Source organism: Babylonia areolata, chromosome 19 (assembly GCF_041734735.1).
Source record: "Babylonia areolata isolate BAREFJ2019XMU chromosome 19, ASM4173473v1, whole genome shotgun sequence".
Classification (NCBI taxonomy): domain Eukaryota; kingdom Metazoa; phylum Mollusca; class Gastropoda; order Neogastropoda; family Buccinidae; genus Babylonia; species Babylonia areolata.
The window spans coordinates 26,528,715-26,541,360 of record NC_134894.1 but is presented as its reverse complement, the minus strand read 5'-3'; the positions used below and the strand labels follow the sequence as shown (position 1 = coordinate 26,541,360).

The following is a 12,646-nucleotide window of genomic DNA, read 5'->3' as shown; positions in this document are numbered from 1 at the left end:
GATTATGAATAGTGTGTGCGTGTATGTGCATGTGCGTGTGTGTGTGTGTGTGTGTGTGTGTGTGTGCGTGCGTGCGTGCGTGCGTGCGTGTGTACGCGCGTCTGTGTTGTTGAAACAGGTTTTAAGTCCATACGGCGAGGAAGGAAGACTGCCAAGAAGAGATCCAGGGAGAACAATATCAAATGACATCCTTCCTGCCATTTTGGCTCTCCGCATTATCTGCATCATTGTCAACGAACTGTTCACGATCTGTCACGCAACCAACCAAATGAAATATTCAACCAGGAACGAAATATATGTGGAAAACAGTCATCGATCAACTCAGCTAACGGATACGTCAACCAGCAAAATCAACAAACCAGTCAACATACCAGACCCAACCAACTAGCCAGCTGGTTACATCAGACCAGCAAACCAATTTTGGTGACGTCCGGTAACTGTACAAAATCAGCAGCAACCATTCCATCAAACAAACGAGTAAACCAGCCAACTCCACCTTGTACCAATTGTAGTTTGTTCAGTCAGAAACAACCAGACTTCAAAACCGTTGCCATCCGGCTGGAATTTTCTTCATCCCAGTGACTTCCCTTGCATATATACAAATCTCCACGAGATTTTTTTTTTTCTCAAGGCCTGACTAAGCGCGTTGGGTTACGCTGCTGGTCAGGCATCTGCTTGGCAGATGTGGTGTAGCGTATATGGATTTGTCCGAACGCAGTGACGCCTCCTTGAGCTACTGAAACTGAAACTGAAACTCCACGAATTACATCACGATCTACATATCACACCAACCAGCCAACCAACCAACTTGCCAACCAAATAAACCAGGAAACCTACACTACAAAATAACCAGCCACCAAGACTATTTATTTCTATTAAAAAAAAATATATATTTTTAAAAATAAAAAACCGAAACAAAAAAAGAGGAATCTCAACTCACTTCCAACAGCAACAGACCAAATAAAACAGCATTCACTAAAATGGGACAGGTGGATTTGAACTTCAACCAATGTTTGGACGCTGAAAACTAATAGTCGAACATCCCCCAGTGACTGCACCAAACCAGCACCATGGCCGCCACTAACAGGACCCTGGATGCTGGTTCTGGACCTTCGAAGTCTTATGAAGTCCTTCGGGCAGAACTAAAACGGAGGAACGAAGAGGCTCTGAACGCGGCAGAGAAGACAGGGTTGTCGGAACTGTCAGAAGCCCTTCATAGGCAGTGCGAGTGGATGATTCAGCACACTCCTGTACCGACTGATGGTGAGTGTTGTGTTGTGTTGTGTTGTGTTGTGTGTGTTGGTGTGATGTGGTGTGGTGTGTGTGTGTGTGTGTGTGTGTGTGTGTGTGTGTGTGTGTGTGTGTGTGTGTGTGTGTGTTGTAGTCCGGTATGATGGGTTGTGTAATGTTAATTGTATCAGTGTTTGTTTATGTGTGTGTATGTGTGTCTGCGTGTGCACGCGTGTGTGTATTCGTGTGTGTGCCTGTGTGTGCATGTGTGTGTGTACGCAGGCGCGTGCACCTGTGTGTGTGTGTGTGTGTGTGTGTGTGTGTGTGTGTGTGTGTGTGTGTGTGTGTGTGTGTGCTTACGTGCGCGTATGTGTGTACCTTTGCCCGTGACTGAAGATTTGTGATTGCGATGCTGACATTAATTTCATTTGCGTGTGTTTTTTACTTCGTGATTACCTGTTTAATCCAATGTCTGCTTGTTTGTGTTTCTGTTTAATCCTATCCTAGTCTTCCTTCATTCCTTTCTTCCTTCCTTCGTTCCCTTCTTCCTTCTTCCTTCCTTCCTTCCTTCCGTGTGTGTGTGTGTGTGTTTGTGTGTGTGTGTGTGTGTTGTGTCCGTGTATGTGTGCGCGATCGCGCGCGCGCGCGCGCGTGTGTGTGTGTGTGTGTGTGTGTGTGTGCGTTGTGTTGTGCTGTGTTATGTGGCTTCTGTAGTTTTTTGTGGGTTTTTTTTCGTGCACCCAAGTTGATCATCTTCAAATATTCTGTTGATCACGCCTTTGAAACATATTGAAGCGTTGTGTGTTGTTTTCAACTGAAAATATTCACACAGAGAGGGGAGGGGGTAGAGAGACCATAGAAAGAGTAGAGAAATGGGTGGGGAGATGAAAGAAAGAGAAGGAAAGAGAAAGAGAGAGAGAGAATACGATGCGATATAATTCAGCACGGTACAATACAGCTGTGCACACCAGAACACGACGCACTATAATAGAAAACAATACTTCATAACAATCCCATTGTTGAGCAGAGTACGTCGTACAATGTGTCAAAAGCATTTAAAAACACGATTCAGCACAACACAACACAATGCACTAATAATATAATACGCAACTGCATAGTACAGTGCAATGTTGTGCAGTACAATACAATGAACATACAATACATTGCAACACAATACAGTACAACACAAGACACTGATTGTTGTCTATGTTGTACAACGCAATACTCCACAACGCACATAAATACGCAAGGTAAATAAGTACTGATTTCCTCCCCCACCTTTTGCATTTTGATAAAGAACGTATTTACTCCTTTTTTCACACCTCGGGAGCACACCTGCTGACACCACGCACGTTGCATTCCCACTACGTTTCTATCAAACTCTCAGAAAGACATCAACCAGACTATCCCATGGAGAGAAAGAAGAAGAAGAAGAGAAGAAGAAGAAGAGTGAGCAGAAAAAGAGAGGTGTGTGTGTGTGTGTGTGTGTGTGTGTGTGTATCATGGAAAGGGGGCTCAGAGGGGAAGGATGAGTGAGAGGGAGTGGGGGGAGAAGATCGAGAGAAAAGGGGGTTGGGAGGGGGGTGTTCACAGTTCGTTTTCATCTCGAATTTCCCCGACATTGCAAGGCTCTTGGAGAAATATGCCGCTACGCACGTGGGATTTCGGTCGCTTGTGCCAGCGCTTGTGCGCGCGCACGTACACACACATACGCAAACACACACACACACACACACACACACACTGCTACACACATACACACTCCCGCGCGCACATACACGCACGTCGTGCGCCAGCACACCCGCAAACGCACACGTTAGCCTGTGTCCTTGCATCGGCGTCATGTGCTTATATGTGTTTATGTCTTTGTCTCTGTCTGTCTCTGTCTGTCTGTCTATCTGCCCCCAAATACTGCTCTTTTTAAAAGGCTCATACTTCCCCATGTGAAATTCTAAATTTCTCAAGTTACCTTTCCTCTTAGACTGAGACAGAGTGAGACAGAAAGAGAGATACACAGGCAGTGATGGATAAAGAGATCGATAGGCAGACAGATAGAAAACAAACAGACAGGCATGCAGACAAACAGGGACAAACACAGAGAAACAGACAGGAACACACACACACACACACACACACACACACACACACACACACACACACACACACACACACACACACACACACACACACACACACACACACACACAAGCGATTCGCAGCGATTCTGAACAGGTACAGCCGGGGAGACCGAATCGTGGAAGGAGAAAAAGGAGGGGTGAAAGAATACCTAAATTGATGCTTAATCGGTGCCAAGGGCGCTTGTAGAGATTTATTTTTATTTTTTATTATATATATATATATATATATATATATATATATATATATATATTCATGCTGTTCTAATGCTGAAACCCCAAGTGGTTTTTACTTTTTTCGTTTTTCCCTTTGCTCTCTCTCTCTCTCTCTCTCTCTGTCTCTCTCTCTCTCTCTCTGTCTCTCTCTCTTTCTCTCTCTCTCTTTCTCTCTCTCTCTCGCTCTCTCATCCCCCTCTCTTTCTCTCTCTCTCTCTCTCTGTCTCTCCTCTCTCTGTCTCTCCTCTCTCTCTCCTCCCCCTCTCTCTCTCTCTCTCCTCTCACTCTCCTCCTCCCCCTCTCTCTCTGTTTCTGTCTCTGTCTGTCTCTCTGTCTCTGTCTCTGTCTCTCTGTCTCTGTCTCTGTCTCTCTCTCTCTCTCTCTCTCTCTCTCTCTCTCTCTCTCGTTTTATGTATTTCCCCTGTGTTCTTCAAAAACAGTAAAAAGCGAGATCGGTGGAGCGGTGAGTCTAAATATAACGACTCTGTTGAGTCAATCAAAGTGGTACCTCAAAGCTTACTATAAACACTCACGCCAACCTCCTCCCCCCCCCTCCCCCTCCCCTCCCACATGGCCCACCCCTACCCCTCCAAAGACCCAACCAAACCACTCCCTCACCAATTCACCTGTCGAACCGTCCATCCTCCCGAACATTCACCCCCTGCCCCGCCCCCCCCCCCCTCCCCCTTTTCCCTCTGAGTCTTTTTTCTTTTCCCCGTTGCTTGGCTGAGATACTGGGAGCTGACGGCCAAGATCAGATGGTGTGAGCTGCCGGTGCCACTCTGCTCTCGTATTTTATTTGTTGGGGGGTTTTTTACTTTTGTTTTGAGGGCTTTCGGATGGTGTGTGTGTGTGTGTGTGTGTGTGTGTGTGTGTGTGTGTGTGTGTGTGTGTGTGCTGTGTGTGTGTGTGTGTTCTCTGTGTGTGTATGTGCTCTGTGTGTGTATGCGCTCTGTGTGTGTGTGTGTGTGTGTGTGCTCTGTGTGTGTATGTGCTGTGTATGTGTGTGTGTGTGTGTGTGTGTGTGTGTGTGTGTGTGTGTGTGTGTGTGTGTGCCAGCGAGCGAATTGGAAACAACATTTACATTCCTGTTTACCTAACAATAAAAATAATAATTTTCACCTGGAGGAAGGGAGGGAAGGAGGAGAAACAGCACCTAAATGTTTTTTTCATTCCCTGCCGTGAAGAAATTCTGAACATGTTTATCTATTTATTTATTGGTTTGTTTATCGATTCATTCTTCTTCTTTTTTTTGTCTATATATCTGTTTGATTATTTATTTATTCATTAATCTTTTACCCCCCGCATTCTTCAAAACAGTAAAGAAAAGAAAATTGGTAGGCCGAATCTGAATATAACGACTCCGTAGTTTGAATCAAAGTTGTACCTCAAAAGGCTTTCACACACACACACACACACACACACACACTCCTCCCCGCCTCCCACTCTTCCTTCTCCAACTCTCCCAGTCCCACCCCCACACCTCACACCCCTCAGGACACCTACCACACCGCTGCACCACCACCACCACCCCGAATACACTCATGCACCAACCAATCCGATCCCACTTTCTTCACACTCCTGACAGTCAGAACTGACGGCCAGGATTATGTTGTGAGCTGGCGTTACCACTGACGTCTTTCTCGGTTTATTTGTCAGGGGGTGCTGAGTTTGGGTTCTGGTGTGTGTGTGTGTGTGTGTGTGTGTGTGTGTGTGTGTGTGCCAAGGAACGAATAGGAAAAAGCGTTAATGTGTCTGTTTACCAAGCAATCCAGCTTCACTTTCAGAGTAATTAGATGTTTCTGGTTGTTTTGTCCCCAACTTATATAAAAGAAAGTATATATCATTATGCGTGCGTGCTTGTGTGTGTGAGAGAGAGAGAGAGAGATAGAGAGAGAGAGTGTGTGTGTGTGTGTTGCAGTGGACAGATTGGGAGCAACACGTTCATTCATGCTTCACAAACAATTTACATTCCTTACATTCCCATTAGATTTAATGTCCTCCAAGCTTTTAAATTTGTATTTATTCATTCATATATATATATATATATATATATATATATATGCATATATATTTTTTGTGGTTTTTTGTTTTTGTTTGGTTGGTTGGTTGGTTGTTTTGTTTTGTTTTTTGTTTAATACTCATTCCTTTTAATATCATATTTGTATACTTACTTATTTCTTTGTTTATCCATATTTGTACCATTTACACAAATAGTCCAATCTTTTTGTTTACAATTTTTGTTCTTTCTATTTTCCATTAATTAACTGATTAAAAAACTCAATATATAAGGGTGATAATTTCAAGTTTCACTCTTTAAAGAAGTACTAGTGATTCTTAGTTCTTTTATTTTCTGTATATCTTAATGCGTGTATGCGTTTGTTTGTTTTTTATGTGTGTTTTTTAACATATATCTATGATAAAAACAACAACAACAACACATTAAGACATAAGTGGGTATCTTCTTTTTCAGGTTTCTGGTCTCTGCATCTTTTATTTATTTATTCATCTATCTATTTATATATCTATCTATCTATTCATTTATTTCATCGTCATATTTACAAATGGGTTGATTTGTTTTATTTGGTGGTATCGCGTTTCTCATGTTCTCATTCTCACCTCTGCGTCATTCATTTATTTATGTGTCTATTTATTCATCTGTTTATTTTTTTCACCAGTTTTCAGGAAGAGACATATCCCCAAATGATCTCTCTTCTAACGAGATTTGTTTTCAATGTCTTCGTTCTCTGACCAACAATTTCTCCTGCCTCTGATCCCCACACCAAGGATCACATGTCATGAAAACACACACACACGCGCGCGCGCACACACACGCACACACACACACACACACACACACACACACACACACACACACACACAGATTTATATAAGTTGTATGGGTTATTCTATAATTCTGTTATTTGTAATATAATTATTATTATTTGTAACTCTATTATTCTTCTGAAAGAAAGAAGAAACGACAACAGCGATAATGATAAACACGAAGAAGACACTCCGAATACTTGCAAATCTCAGCTAAAGCCCAACTTTATTAGTGGAGTGATGGCCTTGAGGTAATGCGTCCGCCTAGGAAGCAAGAGAATCTGAGCGCGCTCGGTTCGAATCACGGCTCAGCCGCCGATATTTTCTCCCCCTCCACATGACCTTGAGTGGTGGTCTGGACGCTAGTCATTCGGTTGAGACGAGGTCCCGTGTGCAGCATGCACTTAGCGCACGTAAAAGAACCCACGGCAACAAAAGGGTTGTTCCTGGCAAAATTCTGTAGAAAAATCCACTTCGATAGGAAAAACAAATTTATAAAACTGCACGCAGGAATAATTTTTTTTTTTTTTAAGGTGGCAATGTAGTGTAGCGACACGCTCTCCCTGGGGAGAGCAGCCCTGAATTTCACACAGAGAAATCTGTCGTGATAAAAAGAAATACAAATACAAATTATTGATTTTTTTTTTTACCTATGGTGTGGATTTTCTTTTTAATCCATCCACATACCGACCAGGCTCACCAGCAAAAACGACTGACCATTTGTCCACAGTATTTTCACTCAAAAAATGTCCACAAGTCTGTGTGTGTGTGTGTGTGTGTGTGTGTGTGTGTGTGTGTGTGTGTGTGTGTGTGTGTTGTTGTTGTTGTTGTTGTTGTTGTTGTTTGTTCTTTGCTTTAACGTCTTTTCACTGTAAGTAATATTAGACGAGGGTAGGAAAAGAAATCGAGTGGGGGGGTTGGGGGGGCGGAGATGGGTGTGTGGGTGTGGGTGTGTGTGTTGTGTCGTGTGTGTGTGTGTGTGTGTGTGTGTGTGTGTGTGTGTGTGTGTGTGTGTGTGTGTGTAACCCTGATGGTATGCAGGCAAACAAACCAGGAATAAAAAAAAATTTTAAAAAAAAAAGAAAGAAAAGAAAAGTAAAGTAAAGAAAAGAAAGAAACGGCAAACACTATTGAAGCGAAACCGCTGAAACCCACTTCGCTTGCAAGCATCCTCGGGTCGTTTTGGAGCCACGTTTCTGTAGACAACTCGGTACAACGTTGCGCTTGGATCATCTTTCACAGCTCTTATACCGCGTGCTGTTCTCTCTTCTTGACCTCATTCTTTTTTTCTTTTTTTTTTTTTTTTTTTTTTTGTAATCCTCAACGCTTGTAAATAATTAGATAAATTGTCGTTTTGGGGCTTGCGTGTTTCTGTAAGGCCCAGCGTTAACACATAACGCTTTGATCATGTTTCACTACTGTCATACCTGCTTACCGTTCACTCTTCACGTGTTCCATATTCTGTGTAGATAAGTCTGTAAACATTTTTTTTTTCCAAGCATTACACCATCAAGAATGACGACAGGTTCAGTAGCAGTAGTAGTAATAGTATCGATAGCAGCAGCAGTAGCAGCAGCAGTACTAGTAGTTGTAGTAGTAAGAAGACGAGGAAGAGGAGGAGGAGGAGGAGGGAGAGGATCAAGAGCAGCAGGAGGAAGAGGGGGAGAAATCATCTCTGTCTCTGTCTCTGTCTCTGTCTCTCTCTCTCTCTCTCTCTCTCTCTCTCTCTCTCTCTCTTCTTTATCTAATCCATTGAAATACCAATCAGGATCACAAGAAAAAGCTCAACTGATCCTTTTATTCATAGGCGAAACTTTTCCACACACACAAAATAGGAAAATCCATCCACAACTGTTTATCTGTGTGTGTGTGTGTGTGTGTGTGAATGCGTGCATGTGTGTGTGTGTGTGTCAGTGTGTGTGTGTGTGTGTTGTGTGTGTGTCAGTGTGTGTGTGTGTGTGTGTGTGTGTGTATGTCAGTGTGTGTGTGTGTGTGTGTATGTGTATGTTAGTGTGTGTGTGTGTGTATCAGTGTGTGTGTGTGTGCATGTGAAGAAATAGGCAAAAATAAAAGAAATGACAGAAGGTAAAGGAATGAAGCCGATGAAACGCACTTGCATCCTCTCTGGTTATTTTTTTGGCCATGTTTCTGAACACACGTGGTGCTTACTTACATCGTCTTTATACCGTGTGCTGTTCTCTGTCTTCGCATCCTCCTTTTTGTCTTTTTTTTTTCTTTTTCTTTTTCTTTCCACAATGCTTGTATATGAATACATAAATTTCCGTTTCTTTGGGAGCTACGTTTCTGCAGGCTAGCCGCCAACACGTTGTGCTTTGATCATGTTTCTCAATAACCAGCCAAGCCATATCCGCATACCGTTCTTTCTTTTGCGAGTTCCTTATCATGTCCTGACCCCTGCACGAATAAAATCTATGAATAAAGTTCTTTTTGAAAAGAACTGTTTTTAGTTATTTATTCATTTATTCATGTACTTGTTTGTTTCTTTGTTTACTTATTTATTACTTTTTATTCATTGGTTTGTTTGTAATACAATTCCAAGAGTTGTTTTCTGTTTTGTTTTTGTCTGTTTCTTTATTTTTCACTTTAAATTTTTTTATCATCTTTTCTTGGAAAAGGAGAGAGATTCTATAAATCATTCCTACTTCTATCCCTTTTCCTATCTCCGATTTTCGTTTTCTTTATTTTCTTCTTATTATTATTGTTGTTTAATCTTTTGTTGATTGTTTTGTGTGTGTTGGGGGGTGGGGGTGGAGGGTTGTAGGGAAATGACGGAGGGGCGGAAGGTAAGAAGCTTTGGATGGGTGATGGTAGTGGAGATTCGTCTTTTTTTTTTTTTCTTTTTTTTTTTCTTTTTTTTTTTTTTTTTGCTGCCCCATCATCTGCGCCGTTTCAGTGGCATTACTCCCACGCCGCTCATTTAGATTCCCCCATACAAGGCCACACCCGGGTTCGTCCGTCGCAGTTCCAGCGTCTGCAGTCCACAGGGAACCATCGATGTTAGGTCGCCTGGAGGCCACACACCAGAGGAGACCCTGCACTGCTGCTGAGATTCATCTTTGATAAACGAACAAACTTGGAGTAGAGTTGAAGAATTTCACTCTTTATTTAATTAAAAAAAGAAAAGATAATAAAAGAAAATCGAACATTGTGTATCACGCACAAAATATGAGACAGAATCTTTAAAAAGAAAATAAAAGGAAAAGAAATATCATTTTCTTGAATTTACCTTGAATCATTGCATACTGGAGATCTTTCCTTTTTTTCTTTTTTTTTTGTTTGTTTGTTTGTTTATTTATTTTGTTTTGTTCTGTTTACTTATCTACCTTGTTTTGCTGGGCACGTTGTTAGATTGTCATAACTCTTATCCACGCTTTTCTGCATGCGTCTTGACAACTTAATAAAAATGTAAATGTCGAAATGCATCATGTATTTCTTTTTTCTTTTTTTACTGTCTGTCTTTCTTTCTTATTTTCTGTTTGTCTCTTTCTCTCTGTCTCTGTCTATAATCATGTCTTAAATGTACGCTTATATACAAGCACACACATATATGCGTGCGTGGATGTGTGTATACTCTCTCTCTCTCTCTGTGCCTCTCTGTCTCTGCCTCTGTCTCTGTCTCTCTCTCTCTTTCTCTCTCTGTGTGTGTGTGTGTGTGTGTGTGTGTGTGTGTGTGTGTGTGTGTGTGTGTGTGTGTGTGTGTTCTTAGAAAATGTCTTCACGATTTGTTACTTCCATGATTGTGTTTTTGAAAATTAGTTTCCGTTTTGCCACCATTTGATGAACCTCCTGTTGGTTCATTGAAATACGTTCTTCGATTCTCATTCTTCTGTCAATCTGTCTCTCTGTCTATCTTTGTCTCACTATCTCTCCCACTTTCTTTGTCTCTGTCTGTCTGTCTGTCTGTCTGTCTGTCTGTCTGTCTGTCTCTCTCTCTCTCTCTCTCTCTCTCTCTCTCTCTCTCTCTCTCTCTCTCTCTCTCACGTCACTGTTTACTGTGTAATAACGAAAATGAGGATGAAAAACATTTTCTGCTCTGTTGTCAGGCTTATCGTGATTTACGCATAAAGTACATTCCACAAAAGTATTGTCAGGATCCTTCCCTGTTCCGGACTGCGTTGCTTATGGCATCTCGAAGTGAACCAATAGTAAGGAATGTGTGTATGTATTTATACAAAGCTTTTAAGAGACGCATCATTATGCTTAGCTGATTTAACTAACTGCTTTTGTAATGTCTTCTGTCAGTATATTACTGTTTCAATGAGTTACTCTGAAAATGTGTGTGAATTATTCACAAATACTGTACCCCCTTCAGAAGGGGCCATGGCCTATACTGATTAAACTATTCGAGTTCGAGTTCGAGTTCGAGCTCTGTCTCTCTCTCTCTCTCTCTCTCTCTCTCTCTCTCTCTCTCTCTCTCTCTCTCTCTCTCTCTCTCTCTCTCTCTCTCTTTCCTTGGCTCAATTTGAAGTTTGACGACCAGTTCCAGAATTATCCATTTTGTTTTTGAGCTCACACTGGTTTTAAGCGGATGCCTTGGCTGTTCGATAAGATATTAATAGATATCTCTGTAGCCCGTAATACACTGGCGATCAAAGCTATCTGAACATTCGACCTATCTGATCTCCTTACCCTTGACAAAGGACTTCCGGTTTTAAGTTGACATCTCTCTCTCTCTCTCTCTCTCTCTCTCTCTCTCTCTCTCTCTCTCTCTCTCTCTCTCTCTCTCTCTCAGCCACCTCATACCCTAGCGCTTTTTAACCTAAAGATTACGTTTGTTGGCGTCCGTAACAGGAACCACAGCCACTAACGATGAAAGCCTTTTTGGACTGGTGCTGCTAGCAAAGCGAAGGACACACACATGATACCAGCATTGACCTACCTAACGTGGCCTCTAATCTTTTAGGACAGGTCGCAGCTTTAGGGACAACCTGCACTCCGTTTGAAGTGGGAGTGTGTCATGAAGGAACCATCCGTAAATTATGGATTCGCTCTGTGCCCGACACCTCGTGCTTGTGGTTCGGTCCCCAGACATGTTTGCCTTTTGTGATGGATGTGGGGGAAAGGGCAGGTGCGTGATGGTGGTGGTGGTGGTGGTGGTGGTGGAGGTGGTTGGTGTTTGTCGAGGAACGAAAGGGGGTAAGGTGGGAGGGTGGGAGAGGAAGGGGGTTTGGCGGGGGAAGGGGGAAGGGGGGCAAGGGGCGTGTGAAGGGGGAATGGGTGGTGTGAGGAGAGAGAGAGAGAGAGTATATTTTTGTCATACAGGAATTCGGTTTCAGGATCAGATTTCAATTATTTACAACGTGTTTTCGTGTCAGCATCTCCCATCCGAACAACAACATGTTTGGCTGGATTTGGTACAGCGATTATTATTTTTTTTATTCATAAACAATAATTGCAGTCGCACGCTGCCATCTGATTTTCGCACGTAACCTTTCATCACTACACTATTATAGCATACAAATATACAGTAGAAAGTGAACCCACACGAATAAAAATTTTAAAAGCTGGAGCAAAAAATCTCAGAGAAATAGTTAAAAACAAAAAAACACACAAAACAACGTATCATTATTGGTGATAAACTATGTTCACGTATTCGTGTAACTAACATTTGTACTAGTTACATGAAATATGTAACATTTTCATGAGCATCCGCGGGAAATAAACACGTCTTGTCTTGTCTTGTCTTGTCTTGTCTTGGCTATCGTGATAGTAGGCTACACCTGCTATAAGATCCCCTGTCGCTAAACTATTTACAAAGACCCAGGCTTCGACACACAACCGACAGTTGTGTAGGAACCTGGTAAACCGTTCTTCTGTACGGTGCCCCATTGATACTTCACAGAGCTTGGGAAAAGAAGAAGAAGAAAGAAGAAGAAGTTGTAGTAACAAAAGTCATAACATTAGCGGGTTGTGGCTGCAACAGGGTGTTTTAACAGTGCGCCGAAGTCATGCTGAAGTCATGCTGACATGCCCGCCGTTGAAAATACAGCCTGTTCTATTTCTGCTGTTGCGGTCTGAGCAGGGCATTATTTTGCTGGCACGGATGACATGTTATTCCATTTTGCATTCCTGATATAGCGTGCGTAGCAGGATAGAAAGATACCGTGTCGCACAGACACACACATCACAGACGCAGTAACGTATTCATGCGCACGTGCAAGCGCATGCACATAGAAGCACGCCGCACAGACACAGACACTCAAACACTCTTACGAACA

At 42.3% G+C, this 12,646-nt stretch overlaps 1 protein-coding gene across 1 annotated transcript in view; it reads left to right on the top strand.

Annotated features, from left to right (window-relative positions):
• The first annotated feature begins 923 nt into the window (after positions 1-923).
• The window catches only part of LOC143294256 (calcitonin receptor-like), a 181,264-nt gene continuing 169,541 nt past the window's right edge, over positions 924-12,646 (top strand). Inside the window, exon 1 of the mRNA XM_076605693.1 lies at positions 924-1,263. Within this exon, the coding sequence (XP_076461808.1) occupies positions 1,071-1,263 (193 nt within the window). The 5' untranslated portion in view covers positions 924-1,070. The remainder of the gene's footprint in view (positions 1,264-12,646) is intronic.